A 27,282-nucleotide genomic window follows, 5' to 3' on the forward strand; every position below is an offset into this window, starting at 1 on the left:
TTGTGCTGTTTTGTGTTTATTTTATTATTAAAGTTTCATTTGAATATTCGCTGGTTCCCACCTCCTTCTTCCCGTGATTGATATTGATACAGTGCTTTTAACTGAAAATTTAGACTTCCATTATTGTTGTCACCATATTTCTCCATACTTGGCACCTGTTGAACACACACCTTGCTGGTTTGAACGAGACTTTGCAACATGCCAGCTATAACCAAAGGTGCCCATATCACCATACAAAATGTTTCAGTAATTCCTCCATGTACTTGCAGCACCACAGTGCTTCATTACTACCCAGAGCATGGCCAGAGCCAAAGGCTGAAGAGCTCCCTCTGAGTCATTTACTGATTACTGGGTTTCTGGTGGATGAAGTGTGTCTTTGACAGGCCTTTTTCACACTGTGATAATGGCGTAATGAAAAGATAATGTGCGGATGGGAGGATGGTGTGGTGTTGGCGTGTTGGACATATGAACAATGGCGACAGGAGAGACTAAATAAGTGAAGGACAGAAGTGTGGGGAAATGAAGTGGAGTGTGGCGGTTTGTTCCTTGCTGAGTGGCTGATCTTAAAGCGCTCTGAACTTAAAGCCATATCGGATGAAAAAGTTTTGAAAAATCCATCCTGGTTTGTTATTTCTAACGCACATCAGCGTGAAACAGAAAGATTGAAAAGGAAACATCAAAGATACTGTTTATAGGATCCTTGAATCAACTCGGGGAAAAAAATCAGTGCAAGTGCCACACCACTTTACACTCAATTTCATTGTGGTTCAGCCATTTCCTCTTAGATTTTCTGGTACACTAATTATTGTTTATGCCATTTTACGCAATAAAAAGCATATAAACAATATTTTGTTAACTTCCAACTAAGAAGCCAAATTTAAGCAGTAAACAAAATAAAAACAAAATAAAAATAAAATACATATATATTTAAAGGTCCCGTTTTTCGTGCTTTTTTGAAGCTTTGATTGTGTTTACAGTGTGCAATATAACATGTGTTCATGTTTCGTGTGTAAAAAACAGTATTTTTCACACAATTCACCTATCTGTATACCGCTGTTTTCACTGTCATAAAAATGGGCTGATGTCTTCCTTGTTCTATGAAGTCCCTCCTTCAGAAATACGTAACGAGTTCTGATTGTGCCAGCGGTTCCTGTGTTGTGATTCGACACCAGCTTAGCACACGTTACCCTCCTGGAAACGTGATTGGGCTAGTTTTGGACTAGTTTTGAGAAGCAAGTGGGCTGGATTTGTTTTGAAAACCTGGCAATCCTGATCTGAACCATACACAGTAAAAGAACGAACGTGCTGGAGATGTACTTATAATCACAGGAGCGTTTTCTTTACTGACGAGATGAAAATTGCATTTGATTTTTTTGCACAGCCCTAACATCTACAACCCAAATTCCGGAAAAGTTGGGACGTTTTTTAAATTTTAATAAAATGAAAACTAAAAGACTTTCAAATCACATGAGCCAATATTTTATTCACAATAGAACATAGATAACATAGCAAATGTTTAAACTGAGAAAGTTTACAATTTATGCACAAAATGAGCTCATTTCAATTTTGATTTCTGCTACAGATCTCAAAATAGTTGGGACGGGGCATGTTTACCATGGTGTAGCATCTCCTTTTCTTTTCAAAACAGTTTGAAGACGTCTGAGCATTGAGGCTATGAGTTGCTGGAGTTTTGCTGTTGGAATTTGGTCCCATTCTTGCCTTATATAGATTTCCAGCTGCTGAAGAGTTCGTGGTCGTCTTTGACGTATTTTTCGTTTAATGATGCACCAAATGTTCTCTATAGGTGAAAGATCTGGACTGCAGGCAGGCCAGGTTAGCACCCGGACTCTTCTACGACGAAGCCATGCTGTTGTTATAGCTGCAGTATGTGGTTTTGCATTGTCCTGCTGAAATAAACAAGGCCTTCCCTGAAATAGACGTTGTTTGGAGGGAAGCATATGTTGCTCTAAAACCTTTATATACCTTTCAGCATTCACAGAGCCTTCCAAAACATGCAAGCTGCCCATACCGTATGCACTTATGCACCCCCATACCATCAGAGATGCTGGCTTTTGAACTGAACGCTGATAACATGCTGGAAGGTCTCCCTCCTCTTTAGCCCGGAGGACACTGCGTCCGTGATTTCCAACAAGAATGTCAAATTTGGACTCGTCTGACCATAAAACACTATTCCACTTTGAAATAGTCCATTTTAAATGAGCCTTGGCCCACAGGACACGACGGCGCTTCTGGACCATGTTCACATATGGCTTCCTTTTTGCATGATAGAGCTTTAGTTGGCATCTGCTGATGGCACGGCGGATTGTGTTTACCGACAGTGGTTTCTGAAAGTATTCCTGGTCCCATTTAGTAATGTCATTGACACAATCATGCCGATGAGTGATGCAGTGTCGTCTGAGAGCCCGAAGACCACGAGCATCCAATAAAGGTCTCCGGCCTGGTCCCTTACGCACAGAGATTTCTCCAGTTTCTCTGAATCTTTTGATGATGTTATGCTCTGTAGATGATGAGATTTGCAAAGCCTTTGCAATTTGACGTTGAGGAACATTGTTTTTAAAGTTTTCCACAGTCTTTCACAGATTGGAGAGCCTCTGCCCATCTTTACTTCTGAGAGACTCTGCTTCTCTAAGACAAAGCTTTTATAGCTAATCATGTTACAGACCTGATATCAATTAACTTAATTAATCACTAGATGTTCTCCCAGCTGAATCTTTACAAAACTGCTTGCTTTTTTAGCCATTTGTTGCCCCCGTGCCAACTTTTTTGAGACCTGTAGCAGGCATTAAATTTTAAATAAGCTAATTAAGTGGATAAAAGTGTAAAATTTCTCAGTTTAAACATTTGCTACGTTATCTATGTTCCATTGTGAATAAAATATTGGCTCATGTGATTTGAAATTCCTTTAGTTTTCATTTTATTAAAATTTAAAAAACGTCCCAACTTTTCCGGAATTCGGGTTGTAGTTAACAAAGCTAAACAGCGTTGCCCTTTGTGTAATAAGTTACAGAAACTGTAAAACGCACCAGCTTAAATAATAAAATACACTTACCGGTTGTGGTCTATAAACAATGCCTTCTCCAGACAAAGAGGGAACTGCTCCATCTTTCAAGAATAATCCGACATTAAACTGATTGAGATTGAGGAAGCTGTCCTCAGCAAAATGTGCTGCACATAGTTTTACATGTAGATTATAATTTTCGGGAACCCAGTTAAACATAAATTGTAACCATTAATCTCCAAGTACCTGGGAAGCATAAACAAAGGTGATTGGACTCCGAGAGCGTTTCGACGACATGGCGACAAACACAAATGCAACAAGACCATGCCCCCTTGTTGTGTATTCATGTGGGCGGAGGTTAGTCAAAAAACTGTTTTAGTGACGTCATTACTGCAGGAACTAGAGGGATGTAGTTCAAACGGGTCGTTTTTTGTGGGAGAATTCTGTTAAATAAAATATCTCGCTTGGCATTTAACCTTGAGCTTTAGAATTTTACAGATATTATTTATACTCTAACAACAACATTACACACTAACTAAAGTTTAAAACATGGGATCACGAAGAACGGGACCTTTAATGTATACTATAATTTTACATTCTAATGTGGGAGGAAAAATGAATCAACTTCTTGACTTTATATTTGACAGGCATGTGCTTTTAAAAGACTCTTGGACTAGAGAGCATCAGACTTAAATCTCTCACCAAGGAAGTCAGGATGTAGGTGTAGTACACTGACAGCATCCCCAACTCTGAGGCCTGGAAGATAAAAGAGAAGAGAGAGCAACATTAAACATTTTGACAACGCTACGCTAATTTAAACAGCTACTTAGACTGAATCCACGCACTGCATTGCTGGCATTGAGAAGCAAAAGGCAAGGTTCACTGCTTTGCAAAACCTGTTCAGAGTTGGGTGAAAGCTAACAAAAGACAGACAACATTCCCGTTCTGTCATTGCCATTCTGTTTATCAATTCTCCTCTGTCTCCAAGGAAACCAAGCAGCAAATATAATATGTCAATCAAATGTCAGGGGTGAAAACACTTTCAACAATTATTTCTATGGAAACAGAGAGACAACTGAGTAAAGGGGACAGTTTAGAATACAATAAATGCATGAGAGGGAAATAGATTGAGTGGTTGGACGTGTTGGTCTTCTTTCTATAAGATAGCAAAAAGTTAAATAATTAATTAAAAATTTATTGATCAGGAATATAACCGGCAGTGAAATATAATCACATTTCCTTGAACAAAAAGAACAATAAAGTAACTTGGTAATTTTTATAGGGCTCACAAATAATCTCTCCAAAACTGCTCTTGCAGATCTTTTCATTAACCTTGCAGCCATGATCAATAACCTCAAGCCATACAGTGCATACACATATTTAATATTAGTTATTGTGAACTTAATAGGATGGAAATAGGAATCACAGTGGTTGATTAAAATCTTGGCTATTTGTTTTTTTTTTCAGGTTACTTTTAAAATAATAATTCAATTTTATTTCCATCATCATCATCATCATTATTACTACTACTACAACTAGGCAAGGCAAGGCAAGTTTATTTATGTAGCATATTTCATACACAGTGGTAATTCAAAGTGCTTTACATAAAAGAAAGTAAAAAAATCATGAAGAAAAATAATCACAAAAATAAAACAAGCAATTTAAAAACTTTGAAAATGATTTAAAAATTGACTTAAAACTACTTCACTGGATAGACATCTTTGACTGCTGAGATGCGTTTTGCGCCATTTAGGGATGGTTTAAATTTAAAAGCAGTTAAAAAGACATTATACACTACCCTTCATAATTTGGGAATGTATGATTTATTTTTTTGAAATATTTATTTATTTAACAAGGAATAATTAAACTGACCAGTAATAGACTGACAGTAAATAGATTTATAATGTTACAAAAGATTTCATAAAAGCTTTTTTTTTTGTTTTTTTGTTTTACATTTTATTCATCAAAGAAAAATTGCTAACACAAGCACACACACACACACACACACACACACACACACACACACACACACACACACACACACACACACACACACACATTTCTTGAGCAGGTAATCAGCATCTTAAGATGGTTTCTGAAGGATTATGTGACACTGAAGACTGGAGTAATAATTGTTGCTTATTTTCATGGAAATAAATTGCATTTTTAAATATATTAAAATTTTAATTGTAATAATAATTTAGAATATTACTGCTTTATTTATTTATTATTATTTTTAATAAATGATGAGCATGGTGAGAATGAGAAATTGCTTTTCAGTAACACTTTAGTATAGGGATACAATTCTCACTATTACTAAGTTGATTATTAGTATGCTGTATTATTAACAAATTGACTGTTTATTAGATCTTACAAAGCACATATTCTGCTTGATCATATTCTACATTCCTAATCCTACCCAATACCTAAACTTAACAACTACCTTACTAACTATTATTAAGCAGCAAATTAGGAGTTTATTGAGGAAAAGTTGTATTTAATTGCTTGTTAAAAGTGAGAACTGGACCTTAAAATAAAGTGTGCACTTTCTTTCAAGAACATTATTTAAAAAATCGTATCCCATTCCCATACCTTTTGAACAGTAGTGTACATGGCTTCCTTAAGGCTGATTAATTGACTAGTCACTCAGGCAACTCACTGAACAGTTTTTCTAGACTTTGAAATAAAGCATTGTGCTCATCCCTTCTTCAAAATCTGCCCTCTAAACTTTTTTTGTTTGAACATTATTAATGGCACAGCCCCAAAGTTATATTCCTTCTGACCCATGTGACATGTACAACTTATGTAGCAAAGCATAATTTGTAGATGCCTCAGATCTGCTGACTGTAGCGGAAGTACCAGATTTGAACTTCCCAAATGCCCAGCTTTGTTCCTACATTTTAGAGCATAAGTCATGCTAACACAGCACTCCTAGACACCTGTTCTCTAGTGGTTGCATTACAGTTCAAAGCAGCATCTGTATTATTGCACTTATACACACCCAGACTCCCTGCCTAGCGTCTTGTAATGCCCATCTGCATTTCATTTGACCAGTGTTGTGTTAAAAAGAGAGAGAGAGGGATAAAATGGACCACAGGAGCGGATAGTTTTTCCTGGTTATGATAATTTTGTCCTTGCGTTAAGTATTTTATAATGAAAAATTTTCCCTGCAATTGCCCATGTAATTGAATCCTGTAACTCAGGCTGGTGTGTGAGCCATGCTGTGAACATTGGCAAACAGCTCTAGCATGCTTGCCCTACACTCGCTCCTAACAACCTGAACAAGTGCCAACTTTCCACGGCTCTGCCGCATGCTCGCTACATATAGATCCAGAGAGAGAGGAACAGAGAAACATGACGTGAAGATGTGAATGGATAAAACAGAGACAGCGAGACATACAGAGAGAGGGAGAAAGAGAAGGGTTCAAGGGGGTATGAGAATCATAGTAAGGGTGACAAACTTACAAGGAGCCCAACTGTGAACCGTGCAACCCACCAGTGTAACAGTGGCGGTTCTTATCCCTGTCTCCATAGCAACAAGAAAAGCCAAAGAAAGACCTGTGATGGTCATCAGACACTTTGATTAAAGAGCAATGGTGTGAATAGAGAGGAAAAATAGAGGATAACCATTGGCTGAAATGTTTGAAAAGAACAAGATGAGATGAAATAAGCAGAGAAGAGAAGAGAAGAGAAGAGAAGAGAAGAGAAGAGAAGAGAAGAGAAGAGAAGAGAAGAGAAGAGAAGAAATGGGCTTGTGGTTATAAAGAGATGTTATGATGGCATTTGAACCCTCTTTATAAACACAGCTTTTCATGAGCCAATGTTATTTTAACATAACTGACATTGAGTATTATAGCTTTTCATATTGAATCAGTTATATACATATAAATATATATATATATATATATATATATATATATATATATATATATATATATATATATATCCCATTTATATATATATATATTATAAGTTAAGTTACATATAAAATTTAGGAAATTTGGAACACAATTTAAGATATTTTGGATGTAAACCAGGAGGTTTATGACTGTACCATTGACTGCCAAGTAAAATACACTGTCAAGGTCCAGAAAAGTATGAAAGACATTGTCAGAATAGTTATGAAGTGATGAGAAGTACGGGTTTGGAATGACGTGGGGGTAAGTGAGTAATGACAAAATTTTCATTCTGGGGTGGAGTATCCCTTTAACTATACTAGCATGAACACTATTTAGGTGCGATCACATTTTGAGAAAAAAGGTCTTGTCTATTGTCTATTGAGTGTAGAGACACATAGAATACAGCTTACACAGAAGTTCAAACCAATAATAATGAATAAATAAGCTTCTATGTGTTGTAAAGCTTGTAACTGAAGTATGGATTATTAGGATCAGACAATATTTGGCCGAGATAAAACAATTTGAATATCTGGAATCTGAGGGTGCAAAAAAATTACTTAGAAAAATGCCTTTGAAGTTGTCCAAATAAATTCTTAGCAATGCATATTACTAACCAAAAATTTAGTTTTTATATATTTACTGAAATTTATAAAAAATCTTAATGGAACATGATCTTTACTTAATATCCTAATGATTTTAGGCATAAAAGAAAAACCGATAATTTTGACCCATACAAGGTTTTTTTTTTTTTTTGACTTGCTAAAAATATACCCCATCGACTTAAGACTGGTTTTGTGGTCCGGGTCAAAAATCTCAACTTATACACATAATGGGGTTTTGCATAAAAAAGTAACACACTAGGCAGTGAAGTGAAAAAAAAAGATCTAGAGAAGAGTTTTTAAGAAGTTGAACTTCTTTTAACTTTATTTCTGCATTTTAAGACTGACGTGTCTTATGCAATTCTGTCCATTTTCTCTCCATCGATCACATTCACTCTATTTTCACCAGTCTGCAATCAGCCTCTCCTGCAGAGCCATTAATTTCTCTTTCCTGAAAATAATGATTCATGTTTAATTATGGCTTATACTTGCTGCAGAGGTGTGTGTGTGTGTTCAGACCTTAATCTATACTGAATTACTCAGTCATGATTATCCATGTACAGTATGTTCATGTTCTTTTGCATTGAATGTGTCAGAAAGAAATATTTACTTACTACCGTTCATAAACGTAAATCTTACAAATGAGGAGCAACAGGCTCCGAATGAATTCAGGGGTGGGATGAATATCTAACTCTATTATATTTAACACTTACACTTAAAAATACATGAACAAAAGGTCATAAGAATAACACTGCACTGTGAATCTAGAAGAATACTTATATAGTTTAATGGCATCATTAAATTCTCCCATCTTCATGAGTGATTGTTCATTTTATTCTGAGATTCAAGGTCATGGTCATTGTCATCCAGATCTATCATGCAAATAGTAATAGCAAACTATTTTCAGCTTATAATTACAAAATGATAGCCTTTTACTATTATATTTTTGCATATCTTTCAAACCCTGGATGTATGGGGATCCTATGGAAGCTTATTTCTGACAGTTAAGACTTTATCTGACAATTTTTTTTTCTCAAATTTGTACACTTTATTTATATTCATTTGTTATGAGTTAGAAACTCATAAAACATATTTGCGTATTGCAATATATATACTTGCCAGGGAGTTATAAAATAAATAACTCTCCAAAAACACATTTTAATATTTTGTGCATTTCTTAAGAAAAGAAAAATATTAGTTAACTAATTAGTAAAATGATTTTTACAGCACATCCCTCTCAACCCATTCCTGTCAAATTCTATCCCTTGTTATGTGTGTTTTGATCCTCATGTGCCTTCCATGCCCATATTTGGTCCTTCCTGTTTCCATTATGTTAATTGAATTTCAGGTGTTTCCTATGTTTCATTGATCCCAAGTGTGTCTCGTCTTCCTATTGTCATGTCCAGTGTATAGTGTTCCCTGTTTTCAGTTCTTGATCAGCTGTTGTAAATGTCATTTGTGTTCCTGAGAATTCCACGTCTATGAATAAAATTTCCATGTTGAATAAATCTCCTGTGTCTCCTTGCTCCTGTGTATATCGTTCTGAGAAAAGTCACAACTGTAACATGTTAACTTGCAATTGTGAGATATAAAACTTGGATATCTGAGAAGAAAAGTCTGAATTGTGAGATAAACTTATGAGAGAGTTTGCAAGAAAAGTCAAAATTATGATTTAAAAAGTTGCAGTTTCCTTTTTTATACATGGTATATGCTGCTAAAACCATTTTACCAATCATTGTTTTTGTTGTGTTTTCAATAAAAAAAAAACAACCTTTTACGAGACAAGTTTACTTAACAAAAAAATGTGTTTTTTTAATGAACATACATTCAATTTTAACTCACTGGAAAACAAAAATAATGGTAATATCTAACTGTATAGCACAAATTTGGTTTTAATTAATTTAATGCTTTTGATTTAATTAAATTGATATTGTTTCATGGGTATTTAGACAAAAAGCTTTTTTTTTTTTTTTGCACAACAGCCCGACTGTCAAGCTGAGACTTACCCTTTCCAAAATAACGTGAGACATGGTGGCGTTGGCATCCACTATGATGGTGGCAGTCTTGTCATCACGGATCTCCTTGAGAAGGGGGGTGGGATCCTGGCTGTCATCCAGCATGCGAACGGAAAGGGTTTCCTTGGAGATTAGAAACTGTCGCAGTAACACCTCCAGGTTTAATAGGCCTGTTGAAAAGGGGCACACACAAAACACTTCAGTGTCCTGAATCATGTCACCTTTGCTCACAACAAGAAATACATCCTCCCTCTCTTTTCACAGCAATTATTATGCCATGTGATTGTCCCTTTTAAGAGACTGGAGTAGATTTTCTGTGGGTGTAAATATAATGCTATTACATTTGTCTAACAAATTTCAGCTAAATTATCTGCCAATATCTTCTAATTGAATTCAACAACAATAATAAAGCTTTTTTGCTGTACTGTATGTATGCAACTAATTTAATTAGCTAAATCATAATCACCCGAGTGTTTAATCTCAGTTCCTTTGACAATTATGAGGCCCAGGAGAATACAGGACTTGCGAAATGCACAACACTGTTTCGCAGTAGAACGTGACATCAGTTTATTATGATCTGACTCTTTAAATCCGTAAGGTTTTAGCTGCTGACTTCACACATAAAGTGGCCGATGCCATTGCTCACAGCTGTCATCTCAATTTCCTGCCGAGTTACTCAGTGTATATTTGATTAACCATAAGCATGCGGTTTCTGTCTTTCACTCATTGCACATCACATGTAATTTCACATTTAGTGCACTACATTAAACACGGTGCTATAGCATTGTGCGCTGACTGTGCTCATCAAGTTGGACAGGAACTTGTGAGAACAGCAAAACATTGCGTTTTTATACCAACTCTTCTAACTTTTCTTGGCTTAATGGACTTTGAATTAGGGAGGATTGGCTAAGAGGGCAAAATGTGAGGATGCATGGAAGGTAAATGAGAAGATGAAAGAGTATAGGGTTAAGTTAGCACAGTGCTTAAGGTGTTAAAGAGAAGGTTCCAGTATTGGCAAGAGAAAAGCACAAAGCCGCTTCCCACACAGAGACTGTGATAATGGCTAAGCCTCCATTCACTCTAAGCAGCCAGTCATTTCCTTAGCTATCACTTTCCACTAAGCTTTTACAAAGCGCCAACTTCATTTATCTTTAAAGCACACACACAACATGGACATATGCTACAGTTGAAAATACACACATGCTTAAAAACTCAGCGGAGCACAGTGCAAACAGCAGAAGACTATTCACACAGGTAAATAACAGAAGTATGCACACATGCACTCGGTGGACTGGATTTGACTACGCTACAATGTGTAAACAATTCCTAAAATCTGAGGTAAAGTCAGCTGTTTTGCTAACTTCCACCAGACTTATGCTTAACTGCCTTGCTGAAAAACCAAAAAAAAAACAGACCAGAACAGAACGCTGGGTTGCTGGTCTAATGTAGTCTCTCGGCTAGGCTAGGCCATTTTTAAAGGGGATTTGGGCATACATCAACAAAGCTAAACCAGCAGAGCGCCTGCTTCCTAGCTAGTTCTTCAGCATGTTCTGTCAAGTTATGAACAATCTTCCTTCCAGTAACATTAAAAGAATGTTCGTTCTTTCATTATTTAGTCTTTAATAATGTTCTCAAACCATCAGCACAAAAACATTATTCATAGAAACATTTTAGTTGGACACCAATCTAACAATTTTAAATGAATTTTGAAGAATTTTGAAAAAAAATGTTGGTCCTTTGGTGGTTTACGCTGGTCGTGTGCTGGCAAAAGACCAGCATAAACCAGCATCCCAGTTTCAAAACATTCCTAACCAGCATATGCTGTTTTTTTTTCAGCAGTGAAGGGATAGTTCACCCAAAATTCTGTCATTAATTACTCTTCCTCAAGTCGTTCCAAACCGTAAGACTTTTGTTCATCTTCGGAACACAAATAAATATATTTTTATGCATTCCAAGAGCTCTTTGAACCTCCCATAGACAGCAAGGGTACCACCATGATTAAGGTCCAGCAACATAGTAAGGACATTAGTAAAATAGTCCATGTGATGTATGCATTATTTACATGAAGCGGAAGTGCGCATATGCATCGTGATACTCTCCATAATGGAGGAAAACATCAGCAGACTGGATGAGTAGGAGAATTGTTGAACAAAGTCATTATTTTTGTCTTCTTTTCACACAAAAAAGTATTCTAGTAGCTTTGTAAAATTACGGTTGAACTACTGATGTCACATGGGACTATTTTACTGATGTCCAACTATGTTTCTGGACCTTGATCGTGGTAGTACCCTTGCTTTCTATGGGAGGGCCAATGAGCTCTTGGAATGCATTATGAATGAAGAAATAATGTATTTAAAATTTAATGGAAACTTTAGCAAAATTTTCTTTTTTGTTAACTGGGTTAGCCAGTGTAGGCTAGACCAGCAAACCAGCTTTAGATGGTTTTGGATATTTGGTTTTCTCAATTGGTTTTCTTCAACTAAACATCTGCTTTCTAGTAGGCACTTGCAACAAATCAGCAGCAGCAACTGATCTTTTCTTCTGTGACATACGTTACATCTGAGTGTATGAACTAGTGAAAAAGAAAATAAGTGCAAGATGTGGACTTGGTTCTATACAGTAGCCATTAACTGAATTTTGATATGTGGGCTTTTCACTCAAAAATAAAACAGTTAATTGTGGAGTGTTGGGGTTTAAGCAGATTTAGTGATTGGAAACTGCTGGCATAGATAAACAGAGAGAAGTGTTTCATTTCACTGGAAGATTATGACATTTTGATAAAAAATTATGGGGACATACAGTATAGAGGGATTAATCAGAATAAGATCAATAATGTGCATTTTGAAAATAAAAGTTTTTTTTTTTCATGCCAGCACATTTTCATCCTTTTTTGGAATGGCGTGTCAATACACGCTAGCATTACAATAGTTAACATTTTGAAGAGTTTTTAAAGAGTCATGATTAATTATGTTGCTGTCTTGTCATCTTATTGTTATTTTTCAACATAAGTAAGTTGAAGAGTTAGGTAAACCTTTTATATCAGTTCAGAGGGAGTTAGAGTCAGATCTCATCCTGCCCGGGGCCAGACAACCATTCTTGCACTCTTTTTCTTCTCATTAGACAGAAAAAGGGAAAGCTGAAGGGGTGTGAGCCACTGAAAAAAAAAAACTTTTGTCTTCTTCCTTTAACAACGCATGTCAGAATCCCATTACGCTCCTTATCACATTAAATTAATGTCTTCCAGCACAAAGGAGAGAACTTCAGAAATAAACACAGCCAGACAAAAGAGAGTTTCCAATGTCCTGCTTCATATCAAATGGCCTTTTCTAGAAAGGCAATCCTTTCTCTATGACTTCCGTGACTCTGACTTTTCATTACAGGGGCTTTTTGCTTGATTTTACAGTTGTGTCCTTATTTCATCTACACATTTATCATATTCTTTTTTGAAGAGGCAGGAGAATTAGATCATCCCAATTCACCCACGTTTAGATCCTCATCTCTCTGTGGGACGCAGGCTGAATTCTTCACTTAATCAACTTTAATTACAGATCACTTCAAAGCACTGAGAAGAATGTCGGGCAAACACGTAGTACAATATTTCTGTTCCTAGCAGAGAGGCACAGCAAACCTGACAGGTGGGAAACCTCTTTGAAGTGTGTGTATTTGATTCACTGTGTTCAATCTGTGCAGCAAAACTCAGTTCCTTTCAATTAAATCCGTGAGCTCCTTTAGTTCAAGAGGACAAACTTGAAAGAGATTGTAGCGCTCACCTGTCTGACCCTGTTCAGAATAATTTGGATAATACCTTATGAACACAGGGTCTTGGCGATCTTCTGGGTCTCCTGACTGGATAGTACAGGTCAGGCAATTTTGTTCAATAATGAGACCTTACTCGCCTCACTACACGGTACAGACCTTGGAGCCAGATGAAGCCTAGCACTCCTCCAAAGAAGATTTATACAGTAATAGGAATGAGAAAAAAAATACATATTTTCAAAAGTTATCACTATTCATCTCAATGGCAAATGCTATCTTTCCAATAACATGGTTATACTATGTTAGTGTAGCAGAACCAATTTGTGGTTAACATGATCTAACTGCAATGACCATGTTTTTTTTTTTTGGCGGGGGGGGGGGGGGGGGGGTATTTTTAGTAAAACCATGGTTTTAAAGACATTTGTTTTTGAGTCAATCACCTAAGCAATACCTAAATGATAATGTGACAACTGGAAGTTGGCTTATGGCACTAGAACTATAAACGCAATCGCAATACCTTAACAAGTGACTATCCTGAGCCGTGACATGCAACTTTTACATTACAACTTTGCAAAATTAGTATAATTAGGCTGGTTTCAGGTTCACCTTACACTGTTTTATTATTTTATTTGTAGACTGTTGCTTCTCCACTATCCTGTCAAATTAATGCCAAAGGCCCCAATAATAGCAAATTATTTTTCCATCTGACAGACTGACATTGCATTCAAGCTACTGTATACATTTCATCAGTTTAATTAAAAAAGTTTTAAAGAAAATTTAAAGAAAGAGGATTATATAATCAAACTATGCACAGAAAGCGAATTAAAACAGACATATCATGCTAGACATATCAAAATTAAAATACGTATTTTATATAAAATAAATAAACTCATATGTTCAATGGCCTTTTGCTGTATAGGCTAACCGAATGAATAACTGTCCTTGTACGGTGTCATCTCAGCAAGCCAGCTCTGTGAAGTATTCATGAGTGGGCCATGCTCTATTAAGCTGTCAGCGTGCTAAGTGATTAATGAGAGCTGCACATCCCGTGAGACTAAGCGTGAGAGAAAATGAAACAGTAACGGAAGACGACAAGCAAACACAGAGGCGCAGGTGAACAGGGTTATTACGCTGGCAGCACAGGGAGTCATCATCCGCTTCATATAGAAATGTATTGAAGGGCATTTCCTCTCAAGCCTTCGGATCGCAATCGCACACCCTCTTTGCAACCTCGTAATGTTTGTCAGCCAAGGCAGAAGTGACTATTACCCACAATGGGCCCTAGACATGCCACTGCGTGGAGCAGCTAGCCAATGGTGCGTACATATTTGTTCCAGGTCTACAAACACATCAACAATAGCGTCCTCTAACAGCTGTTTGGGAAAACATTTGTAATGGTGGTAAATGTCTTTTATTGACATAAAAAAAATTCATTTTACCAGCATTACTGACAGCTGCTGCTCTACCATATCAGTTATTTCTCACCTTTGCAAATGTTTTTTGGTAATTAGTTTACAGTATTTTGCATACTGATTTCTTGAGATTGATTTACTGTATATGGGAACAGGGATCTTTAAGATTTCTCGTGTACTATACAAAGGGAAATTGTATTGGGAAAGTCATATTGTAATAAAAAAATGTCAATTAAATGCCCATTTCCACCAAGGATATCTACAACAATAACCATAAAGTTTTTTAAATTCATTCTGAAGGCCTGTGCATACTGCCATCAATATATCATTATAAGTGTGTGCTTATGTTATATTATCTGCAGCTTTAAATACTCAATTGCTGTAAAGACTGATGGATTCTGATTGGCAGTCAATGTTTTTATTGTTTAACATCTATATAAAAAAAAAAAAAAAATGTTTCCACAGGTATCAATGTTGCTATTTTCAAAGAATTAGAATGATTATTAAAAGATTACAGTTTTTTTTTACATTATGTTGTGTTATAATATAGTAGTATGTTATAATGTTATAATATATTATAGTGTTATAATATATTATAATATATTGTTATTATATATCATATATCATAATATATTATTGTGTTATTATATATATATATATATATATATATATATATATATATATATATATATATATATATATATATATATATATATATATATATATGTGTGTTATAATATATTAGCTACAGTGTTCCTGTAGCTTAAGTGGTAGAGCATTGTGTTGATAAGGGCAAGGTTGGGGGTTTGAATCCCGGGGAACACATGATAGGAGAAAATTGTTAGCCTGAATGCAATGTAAGTCGCTTTGGATAAAAGCATCTGCTAAATGCATAAAATAAATTTTTATAATGAAATAATAAAACATTGACTACCAATCAAAATCTATTTGACCGAACAATAATACACAGTTGTTATCATTAACGTTATCATTACAGCTGTCCTTGGTGTGAATGGGCTTTAAGTCATAAATCTTGAAAAGGCTATTGGTTATAAATTGTTTTAAAGATTAAGAAACCTTGTGCTGTATATAACTTTCTCAATACAGTTTCCTTAGTACATTTACACAAGTTCCCTGAGGAAAAAGGGGTTTATATCAAGCACATAAATGCAAATATAACTTCTACTCACAAAAAAGTGAAATTGTGACATCTTGCTCACATATATAGTACATGCACTGATTGACAGAAATGAAATATTATTTAGAAAGAAATAACAGCACAAGTTAATATAGGTTATTTTTGAATCTTGCTTAGTTTAGTATTGCTCTAAGGGAATTTTTATGAGAGTCAAAAGCACCTTGGTATAGTTTTGTAGAAGTTTTCTGTCACAATTCATTTTAAGTTTGGTCTGTCGCTGCTGTGAATCTCCTTTATTTTCCTACAGAATTCTTCAGGGAGCGCATGCACTCATTATTAGCTGAAAAACATGATTATTTTGTTTTTCCTGTTTCCGACTCATCTCTGTGTAGAAAGTTGGCCTTTTACTCTAGAGGTACAAAGAGAAAAACATTTGAGTAACAGTGTTGGCATGAACGTGAAATGGTTAACTTTAGAGTGTACCACAAGACAAACTTTCCAAGTTTCAGCTTTCTATGGTACAATGTGCAAAACACTGAGTTCTTTTAAGGACTCAGAACTGAAATGAACCTCAGATATTGCTATTGTAGATATAATCACAATGGCAAACCAATCCCCCACAGTCAGTCTCTCGAGAGTCTGTTCATCTGAGCACCAGCATCATTCAGAGCTTTTAAATTATAATTAAATTCCTAAACAGGATGCTGAATTTCAATTCAAATAGAATTAAAAGATTACAAAAGATTTTTATTATTTATCAAATAAATGCTTTTCTTTGGTCTTTCATCAAAAAAAAAAATCTGGAGACAAGTATTATGGTTTCCACAAATATGTTTAGAAGCACAACTGTTTTCAACTGATTATAATAAGAAATGTTTTTGAACACCAGATCAGCATATTAGAATGATTTCTGAAGGATCATGTATGAAGACTGGAATAATGATGCTGAAAATTCAGCTTTGCCATCACATGAATAAATTAGATTTTAAAATATATTTAAATAGAAAATAGTGATTTGAAATTGTAATAATATTTCACAATATTACTATTTCACTGTATTTTTTGTAAAAAAAAAATGTTTCAAAAGCATAAAAAGAAATCTATCCAAGTCAGCATCCTTTAGGTGTAGCCATTAAATCAAAAACCAACTCATGAAAGGTATTAAATACTTAAATCCTGAATTTGGCACACAAAAAATCAGGTCATTTTTTTCAATATGAATCTTCGTATTGGTTTGGTTCAGTCCTGACCCTGTTCTCACGTCTGTACTGGTAGTTTTTGCCATCTCTCTACACCCCTCTCTGACGTCTTAGTGGGAATTATAGCTGTTCCACTTGAAGGCCTTAAGCTGATTATGGAGAAAGGTAGCCACTGTCTGAAGGGGCAATGTGACTTTGTTTGGTTTCTCTGGGTAATTTGTGGCATCCTCGCACCGAGATGTGAAGTCAGAATACTAAACTTTAATCCTCCGCCAAGCTGAACTCAATGTGTGTCTAATAAGGAGACTTTGCATAGGGTCATCCGTCAGCTGCCTTTTCTTTGACTACAGCGATCCGACATTCATTTCCATGGACATCTCGGTTTCAGCAGCATGCGCTGACATTAACGGCAGTTTGATGGTGAATAAATGGGACAGCACAAATGATGAATGCCTAAAGGGCACAGATGAACAAGAGTCAGAACGAACAACACATCTGAAATAATCCAACAACGCAGTACAGTCAAACAGCATGAAATGAAATCAACGTCATCATCAAAACCATGTGGATATGTGAGATTTAATAAGCAGTTTTTTTATTACTAAATAATCGGCAGAAGGTAATGGAGCATGTGAACGTGCACAAAAGCATACAGAGTGCAGAAAGTGCATGTGCCACTATGAAACACTGTCATCTTTGTAGAGAACGCATATGTCAGAAAGCAAATGGAACAATCTATATGAGAGAACATCTGCTGCTTAACAGATGCAGGCAATTCTATATGTGCCAATTAAGAAAGAGTTCAGCAGAAAATGTTATTATTGCACATGTTTTTTTTATTATTATTGCCTCTAATGCTGGGGTCACCAACCATGGTGGGCGAGAAAGAGTAATAGAAAATATATTTATTAAGTTGTTTATTTCAGAATCGTTGATGTCCCTCACATCTTTTATATATAAAGAGCTCTATTAAAGGCTGAGTGATAAACAATACCAATAACATTTTTGTTTGATAACAGTGATACGCTTTGGACATTTTTACTCAATATGGATCATTTTGTCAGTCGATTGCATAGCAGAAACATAACAGTGCATGTCGCTAACAAGTTTCTCTGTGTAAATGAATGGCTTGGGTTTTCAACACCTGAAGATATGATGATAGTCCAAATTTATTTCATCTACAGAGCTGCTCTGAGAGTCGCTTCATGAGCTTTACCCTGTTTCTTTTGAGAAAAGCTACCATCAAATATGCACTGAAACTCAAATGTCTTCATGACAACAGGTCAAAATAAAATTTTAGTCTAACATGAAGAAATGTACAGAAATATATTACTATTATTATTTTTAAGGAATATACAACTAAGACTTATTTACAATCATGTTTTAATTTATACACCTCTGTTGTGCTGCATTTTATTTGACAAGTAATAATGTAGTACAATGTTTTATATATAGATAATTTTTTCTCTTGGTTCTTGGTTCTAAATAAATGCAACTTACAGTCCAATGCGACTTATATATGTTTTTTCCCTCATCACGACGTATTTTTGGACTGATGCGACTATATATATATATATATATATATTACGGTGGATGATGATTTGTAATGTGTAAGGAATGTTTGGGGTTGAGTCAGTAGCCTAAACTTGCATAATTTTATGTATTTTATATGCTGTTAATATGTGATGTGTTCATTAGGTATTAATGTGGATGTTTCACCAGTGTCAAAGACAAATTTATGCTCTGTGACAAGCAGAAAGGATAATTAAGTTTAACGATAACAACAACAATAACAATAATGCAATGCTTTGTTGTAAATTGACTGTAACTTTTTCATTTGATAAAATTTTAAAAGATTGATTATATTGTTTCAAATTTCATCAGACAACATTTAATGATAAATTTATTGACAAATTTGTATTAAACTTCAAAGGATCCAGAAAGAAATGTAATTGAAAATTTAGGGAACATAATTTAGGAACTTAAGGAAAAATAAATAAAAGATTTTAAAATATATTTTTTGAGGCATAAATTAAAAGGCATAGCTACTCTCTGGGGTTTACTATTGCCATTAATATATATATATATACATATATATATATATATGTACACACACACACGTTTGTTTTTGTGAAAAGTGGGGACATCCCATAGGTGTAATGGTTTTTATACTGTACAAACTGTATATTCTATCGGCCATCACCAACTGTACACCTAACCCTAACCCTCACAGGAAACTTTGTGCATTTTTACTTTCTCAAAAAAACTCATTCTGTATGATTTATAAGCGTTTTGAAAAATGGGGACATGGGTTATGTCCTCATAAGTCACCCTCTCCTTGTAATACCTGTGTCATACCCATGTCATTATACAGAGTTGTGTCCTGATATGTCACAAAAACAAGAGCATACACACACACACACACACACACACACACACACAATACTCACAATCGGCCTGAGCACATATGAGACACGATGTGCTGCTGTTGAAGAACGTTAGCAGTCCAGCGACAGCCATGCTGATGTCTGTATTAGTGGGCCTGAGGTCCAGCGTGGTAAAGCGAGGAAACTGCACCTTCAGTATGTCCTCTGGAGCCACCTTCACGTACGGCACCTGCACAGGGACACAGAACAGGACAGAGAAATTGAGCCCTGCAGGACCCCTCTTGTTAGGCTGTTACCGCAGGTAAACTGAATGAAAGAACACTGCAGGAGGGTGTTTTGTTTACTGCACTGTGATGCATGTCTCAAGAGTTGCTGTGCAACAGAATCACTGCATTCTCATCAGACTAATTAGATCCATTTTTACGCCTAAAACTAATAAACACTAACTTGAATAATTTCAAAAGGTCCTCTCTGAAGGCATTTAAATTAACAATAAAAACTCATCAGCATTAGATGAAATAAAAACAATTTTTTTAACCTCAGCGATGACTGAGGCAGATTTTCTTTTTGTGTGAAGGCCAAGTTAGATGTTTATTCAGACAGAGGTCATGTGCAGTGACCTTCGACATTTTCGAACAGTCTTTGAACAGAGATAGCACACAACGCAAAACATCTTGCTATCAATAGAGACCTCAGCATTGACTGCTCTCTAATTTGATGTGTGCTGATGTGCGGGTGTGCTGGGTTTGGGAAAAGTGGGTGCTGGCTCATTGGGGCTTGAAGGGGATCCTAGAGGACGCAGGCTGGATGTGTAAAGGGCCTCTTCATCACAGCAGATTGCCTGTCTGCAATGGGGAGTGTGACCATGCATTGTACTTGCAAGGCCCTGTATCCCCAATTGGTTTTCCATCGCTTTCCATCAGGGCGTAATGGAGTCCCAGCCAGTGTGGATGGATGGTGCGCATGGGCTCTCCGGCACTCGGGGGACAACTGGGATTCTTGGAGATGGAGAGTTCGAAGAGAGGCCGGTAATGGGCTTGCTGCCTCCTACCTTCCTAGAATCTTTCTTTCTATTTCTCAGAGAAGATGCTTCTCTCTATTCCCCACGCCGGCTTGCAGACAACATCCCATCTGTCCAAAGCCCCTGTGCTAACTTGTAAATAGCAGCTACAGTTGGACTTCCTCCTGTGTGCATAAGCTCTTGTTATTCAGAGGTAATTCAACAGAGTGACACATACAGCTCAGCGAGGGAAGACAAACATCACTTATATGAACAAAAAAAAAGTGCCTTTAGATTTTCTTAGATTTTCCAGCATGAGATTTGAACTAATTAATGGTTCAAATGGAGCTTCAAGTGGAGCTCCTTGGTAACAATGCTGGGCAGTGAAATGAACCTCACAGAGGTTTAATGAGCTGCCATTTTATACAGAACAGATGTGGACTGACTCCAGCAGACATTAAGATGTTATGTCAAGGGTCAAGGGTCTTAATAGTCAAGAGTGGGAGGTAAGAAAAAAAGTGGAGGTTAGGTGGGTTTACTTTGATGAACCAGTCATGATTATTGGACATGTATAGAAAAGCATTGTAAATAAGTATTTAATATTAGCTTGAGTGATGGAATATCAACTTCAGAGACAAAAAATAACATTTTGAAATCCTGAAGATTGTACTGGCCACTTGTTTTTAAGGGATAGTTCACCAAAAAAAGAAAATTCTGTCAGTCATTACTCGCCCTCATGTTATTACAAACCCATAAGACATTCGTTCGAGAGCACTTTTTGTGCATAAAGAAAACAAAAATAATCAAGATGCATAATGCCAATATTTTTGTTTTCTTTGCACACAAAAGTATTCTTGTAGCTTCATAAAATTAAGAATGAACCACTGATGTACATGGACTATCACTACTGTACCTTTCTGGGCCTTGAATGTGTCAGATGCATTGCAAGCATTGCTTGCAGGGTCAGAAAGCTCTTGGATTTCATAAAAAAAATTTTTACTTTGTGTTCTTAAGATGAACAAAGGTCTTATGGGTTTGGAATGATGAGAGTGAGTAATTAATGAAAGCCAATGACACCAGACGTCAAGAAATTAATAAAGAGACTGTAAAAGTTATCTGAAGAGATATGAACGCTTTTCATTAAGAACAGATATAATGTATGCTTTTATGCAAATATAAACACTGATCAATGCATGTACACAGAGTACATTAAATATGCTAAAAGAAAACTCAAACATGCTTGCTTAATGAGCAAGAACAAACCTTATGACCATTTCAATGTTTTAGTGTAAAACAATTCACTGAAGGAACAGAAATCTTTCAGGTTTCACTAAATATATGTTCATTTCTCTATTGAAAACGAACTAAAATCTTATGTGTTTGAAACAACAAAGGGTGAGCAATGCATGACAATTTTCAATTTTTGGGTGAATAATCCCTTTTAAATTTCAGTATGCTCATAACCCAGAGCTATCTTATGATGTGGAATATATAGTGCACAATTCATATGTGCAATATAGACCACTTTTATTGTGTCATGTTTTATACATCTTTAAAAAGCAATAGTTCCTGTTCATGATAACTGCAGGAAAAATCCCCCATTTCCCATTTTCATACAGGTAGGGGCATCCTGCTCTCATTATTTCCGAGGGGGCACGAGTTGTGTGTGTGTGTGTGTTTGTGTGAAAGAGAGCAAATAACATTTACATTATCAAAGAACATTTTCACTGACAGTCTAGTTCAAGCTCTCTTAAAAACTCCCATTAAAATCACTGAAGCTGTTTACACTATGAAATTAATATCTTACAGATTTGTACACACATTTGCACTTTATTGTTTCTGACGAGAGAATTCACCATAAAGCGGTATTCAGTCAGTAAGCGAGCAAAGAAAACACCGCCATTATAGCGATGACTCATCTGAACAGCTCTGATTGGTCATTGTATTCATAAGCTCAACAGCATCATGTGTGATAGGTTATAATGTGCAGTGCTGTAAAAACGTGTCTGTCTCTGGGTCAGATTTGGGTCGAATGCAGATTTGAATTTAGCAGCTGAAATGATGCACTGAAAGTTCTGTGTGATTGTATTAAATATAGAAAATATTAATCGGCTATTTTTTGTCTTTTGGAAGCTATATTCAAAATGAACTTGGCTCAAAAATCACGTGCCCCCTCACTTTGACTGGGCAGGATGCCTCTGCATACAGGTTTTGAACAACATGACGGTAAATAATGACAGTATTTTCATTTTTGTGTGATCTATTTCTTAAAAAGACTCGCATTCGGACAGATGTCAGAATCTAATGTCTCATTGCTTGCTCAAACATACATAGTAACTATCCATGGTGTATGAACAGGAAATGGAGCATAACACTGAAAGTGGTTTGAAAGCCATTTTTCTTGTGGTTACAGCACACTGCATATGCATCATCATCATTCTCAGGGCGTAAATAGAAACTCTTTGGCCTGGTGGAGCCAATCTGGGCTGCAACATTGGAATTGTGAGCCAGAGGGAGAGTTGTGTATGAGGCTAATATCTGTCTGTCCATGTGCTGTCTGCTCCTGCGGGTTGACAGAGTGGCTGTCAGGCCTACAGACGCACTGCTGACAGGCTTTTAATGAGGGGCCTGGTGCAGGCCAAAAGCAGCTCACTGAAGTCAGGCAAACAGCCACGCAACACTGCAGTATAAGTACATGTGCTGAACATTTAATTTAAACCAGCGGGAACATGCTGACCTGGTACAAATGAATATTGAGGCACTTAACAGATGCTGCATTTTGGACATTTCTAATGTAGAACAGTACAATTGGATGGTTTTGCAATAAATTATCTTGTGAATTATATTATAACTGTTTCAACAAATCAGTTGATTGAATTGCTATGCTTGCAAACACTCTTTGAGCAAATTGAGCTCTTTGTTAGTCTTTATCTATATGTGCATTGCCAAAATGTTTTTTTTTTTTAAGTACACAATCATTTTTGCAAAGTCATCTTAATAGGGTTTTAAACTGCAATAAGGAAAGGACATTTCTGTAAAACTGCCAGACTAAAATACGCAACTCTGAATAACAAAAGCTGTTGCGACATCATGAGCATTGCTTGAAATGTCCCTTGGCTCATTTAAATAACCATTTTAAACCTCATAGGGAAATACATGGCGCCATTTGTAATGTCTTTTGGCAGACGTATGGTTTTCTCACTTAACCATGAAATTGCGCAGATTGCTGTGATGCTGTGCTGAAAAAAAAACTCTGCAGTGTAAAACTCCCACCTTGACCTTTTTTTACCATTTTGTATTAAAGTAAGACCTGGTTTTACTGCATATGGTTGTCCAGCTTTCTACCTGAACAAAAACACATCCATAAGGGTGGACGGTCTCAGGAGGGAACCTTGGGGGATTGCATGCCATATGGCAAGGTAAAGTATAATGAGATCTTACATCTGTTCTCTAATGTGCCAGAGGAAAAAAAATCATGTTTAATAAAAGATCACAGAACTTTTACTAGGGCCACAGTGTCAAATGATACAGCTGGACATAGTGTTGTACTGTAAAGTCAGCCGTATTTGTTCGTTGTCACTCTCAAGAATGGCAGCGAGTAACAAAGCCATGCTAGGTTGCCTCACAGGTTGGTGGGGGCGGATGCAAGAAGAAAGCAGTGCCATTACTCAAAGACATGGAGATCAGCCATATGTGGATGGCAGAGTGGCTGGAAGGGTATTGTGAATGATCGTGACATCGCACACCTCTCTAATGTGGTGCAGTGGACCATGGGAAGTCAGCTGCTTGGGGAAAAACACACACATTCAAGCACTAAGTGGAGTAATCATGTTTTGGAGGCTATGTGAGCGCTGAGAGTCCCTGGTGGTTGGAGCAAAGAGAAGAAAAGGCCACCAAGGCCTTGAAAAAAGGCTGAGCATTGACTACAATCTCAATTATCAGCCTGCTCAAAAAAAAAAAGAAAAAAGAAAAAAAAAACACTTTCTACGATGACTGTTTTGCAAGCATGACTGCTGGTTCTGAAGAACATTGAAATCCTGTAAAAGACTCTAACGTTTTAAAGCTGTGGGCTGTGTTGCAGGTGGAAAGGTGAAGCCATGGTGAATGGAGGTAAATTGGACAAGTCATCTTTGGTGAATTTCAAATGCCACCTAACAGACGGAATCTGCAGGTGTGTCCATCCCTTGGTCTCTGCTCATGCATTCAGTCATTGTGGACAACTGTTCAGCACTCCATGTAAAACAACAAATCAATCCACTGATGCTCAAGGGTAGTTATGGAAGCCAGTTCCCTCCAAAAAAATAAAACTAATTGTAAGAAAGCTGATAATATGAAATAGCTGTAACTGTAAGTAATAAAGTCATAATAGATTGTGAGTTATAAAACCACAGTAATGAGAAAGTCACAATAATGAGAAATAAAATTGAAATTTGAGTTCTAAAGTCACAATTATTAGAAAAAGTTGCAACTGAACTAAACAAAGTGCCAACTGAGCCTTTACAAAGACCCGCCCCTCTTAGTTACTGTTACTATGGGCAACAAGCTTTCAAATGTTCAAAAACTTCTGTTCAAACTTTAAAAAAAAGAAATACCATTTTGTGGCTCTTTGATGTGTTGTGACAAATTACTGTATTGCCTTAGTTCAAGCAGCACATGAACCGATCGTCTATTCATATTTTCTTAAAGCGTGAAAAAAACATGAATGAACATCAGAAGGTATTTTATTTTAACTGCAGAAAGATATCAATAAACAAAATTTTTCAATTGTAAGTCCACCGAAGTCAATCTACCTGTCTGATTTGTTTGTTGGACAAAATGGAAGATCTGGCTTTATGACTAGTCAGATCCCCAGTCAATCAAGCTCTTTGTAAAGGGTCAATTAAAGCATAAAAAACAATTACAAGAGAAAGAAATTTGCAATTGAGAGAGAGGACAATCAGAATTGCAATGCAAAAGTCGGAATGCTGAAATACGTATATTGCAATTGTGAGTAGTCACAATTACAGTAACTTTTTACTTTTTTTAGTGGCAGAAACAGGCTTCCAGAAATTAGAGCACATTCAGGGACGTGCACAGACATTTTGAGGGGCAGGGGCTCAAGTGAAATAAAGGGCACTTCACATAATTAGGTTTTTTTTTTTTTTACAAAAAAGTATATATATATATATTAACGCAACTCGGACTTCCTTTTAAAAAAAAAATAATAATTTTTTTATGTTCCTCAAACTCACGCAATTGTTTCATTTTCAAAAGATGTCAACAAAAAAATCAGTTCACAGAAACCATGGTCTCCTTAGTATTCCCTAGGTTTATAGAGCAGCAAAGGAAACCATTCCACAATGTGCATGTTTTGAAAACATTTTCTATGCCACTAGTTTCAAGTATATATGAGTTCAGATGCAAAAGCCTCTAAGTGCCATCTGAAATTTTCTAATGAGCTTTTTTTTTCAAGCTCGTATTTAAGTTCAGTAATTTAACTTAAATGACAATTAATAGGTAATTTTCATTGCCAGTAATGTGAAATAAGTGAACATAAACATACAAGCTTGATAAAAAATGATCATTATTGAAGGAAATTTCAGATGGCACTTAGAGGATTTTTCATCTGAACTCTTCAAATAACCTAAATAACTGCATCAAACAGAGGGGCGTGTTTTACTAATAATTTGTTTATTTTTGCATAAGGCACTACATCGTTTTAATTATTTTGGTGTTATCAGAATACATAACACTTTAAAATTAAACTTACCAAAATAATTGAGTAAAAATTCAATAAAAGCCAATGTCATGTATGTATTTGTGGTGGTATGGAATACTATTTTATAAAGGTTTCGAGGAAATAAAAAAAGTTAAATTACTTAAATAGTTAATTTATAAATATTGTTATTTTTAAAGTTTAATGTTAACTTATTTCTACTCAGTTTTATTTATTAATGTACCAGATGCAGTTACTCAGATTTACTACATTTTTTAGTGTATCCTCCATCTGTTTGCATCTGTAGATTTCTTCTAAATTCACCAATTTAGATTTCTAAATTTCAGGGGGAAAGACTCTTGATGTAAGTCAATAACTGGGGATGTTCGGTATGCAAATTAGGCGTCAACTAGTTAAAATGCGCACATTTGCATCTAATTGACAGGGAAATGCAGGTAAATAGGATAAACAAAATAACTAAAGCATATCACCTGGTGATATGTTATTTTATTACATGGCTTGGTTGAATTCCAATGTAGAATGCGGTCTGTTATAACCAACAGACCGCTGTGCGGAGTATAACAGGCCGTTGCTAACCATAGGATTCTAAACGTAGAGACGGAGCGCACTATTTTCTTTAGCGGAAGCAATACAATCGGGTTTAACAATTGGGGGAGAGGGAGAGGGAGCGCTTCAGAACTCCTGACCTGATATTTAGATACTATATTTCAATAAATATATTTGTTTGACAGGGAAGCTGTGTGCAAACAGAAATATATATTATTTTTCAAAAATAAAAAAAAAGCATCCCAGAAAAAAGGGCACTTTCTCTCCAGGAATAAAAAGGGCAGGTGCTCAAGCCCCCTTTCATGTCTATGTGTGCACGTGCCTGAGCACATTGTTAAAACTTAAATATTTAGCAGGGATATGTGCTGTAATAACACACAACAAAAAGCATGACTCGTTAAGAGTGTGTTCATGCCTGCTCAGGGATTTGTTTGCAAAGTTGATGAAGCCCATGAATAATTTCAATCTGCACTGCCGATGGGCTCAGCTGGGGCGTAAAAGCCTGATCCATTCACACCTCCACAAAAAGACAGCACTGCACCATGGATGACCAGAGAACAAAGAGACAATAGAAAACTGGTCCAGTGTCTTTTGCA

At 36.1% G+C, this 27,282-nt stretch overlaps 1 protein-coding gene across 1 annotated transcript in view; it reads right to left on the reverse strand.

Moving 5' to 3' along the window:
* grik4 (glutamate receptor, ionotropic, kainate 4) overlaps nt 1-27,282 on the reverse strand; it is a 355,049-nt gene that overhangs the window by 84,030 nt on the left and 243,737 nt on the right. The window contains exons 6-8 of the mRNA XM_059513707.1: nt 19,488-19,653; nt 9,524-9,702; nt 3,722-3,775 (exon numbers count right to left, since the gene is read on the reverse strand). Coding sequence (XP_059369690.1) covers nt 3,722-3,775; nt 9,524-9,702; nt 19,488-19,653 — 399 coding nt within the window. The remainder of the gene's footprint in view (nt 1-3,721; nt 3,776-9,523; nt 9,703-19,487; nt 19,654-27,282) is intronic.

This window comes from Carassius carassius, chromosome 28 (assembly GCF_963082965.1).
Source record: "Carassius carassius chromosome 28, fCarCar2.1, whole genome shotgun sequence".
In the NCBI taxonomy this organism is placed as follows: Eukaryota; Metazoa; Chordata; class Actinopteri; order Cypriniformes; family Cyprinidae; genus Carassius; species Carassius carassius.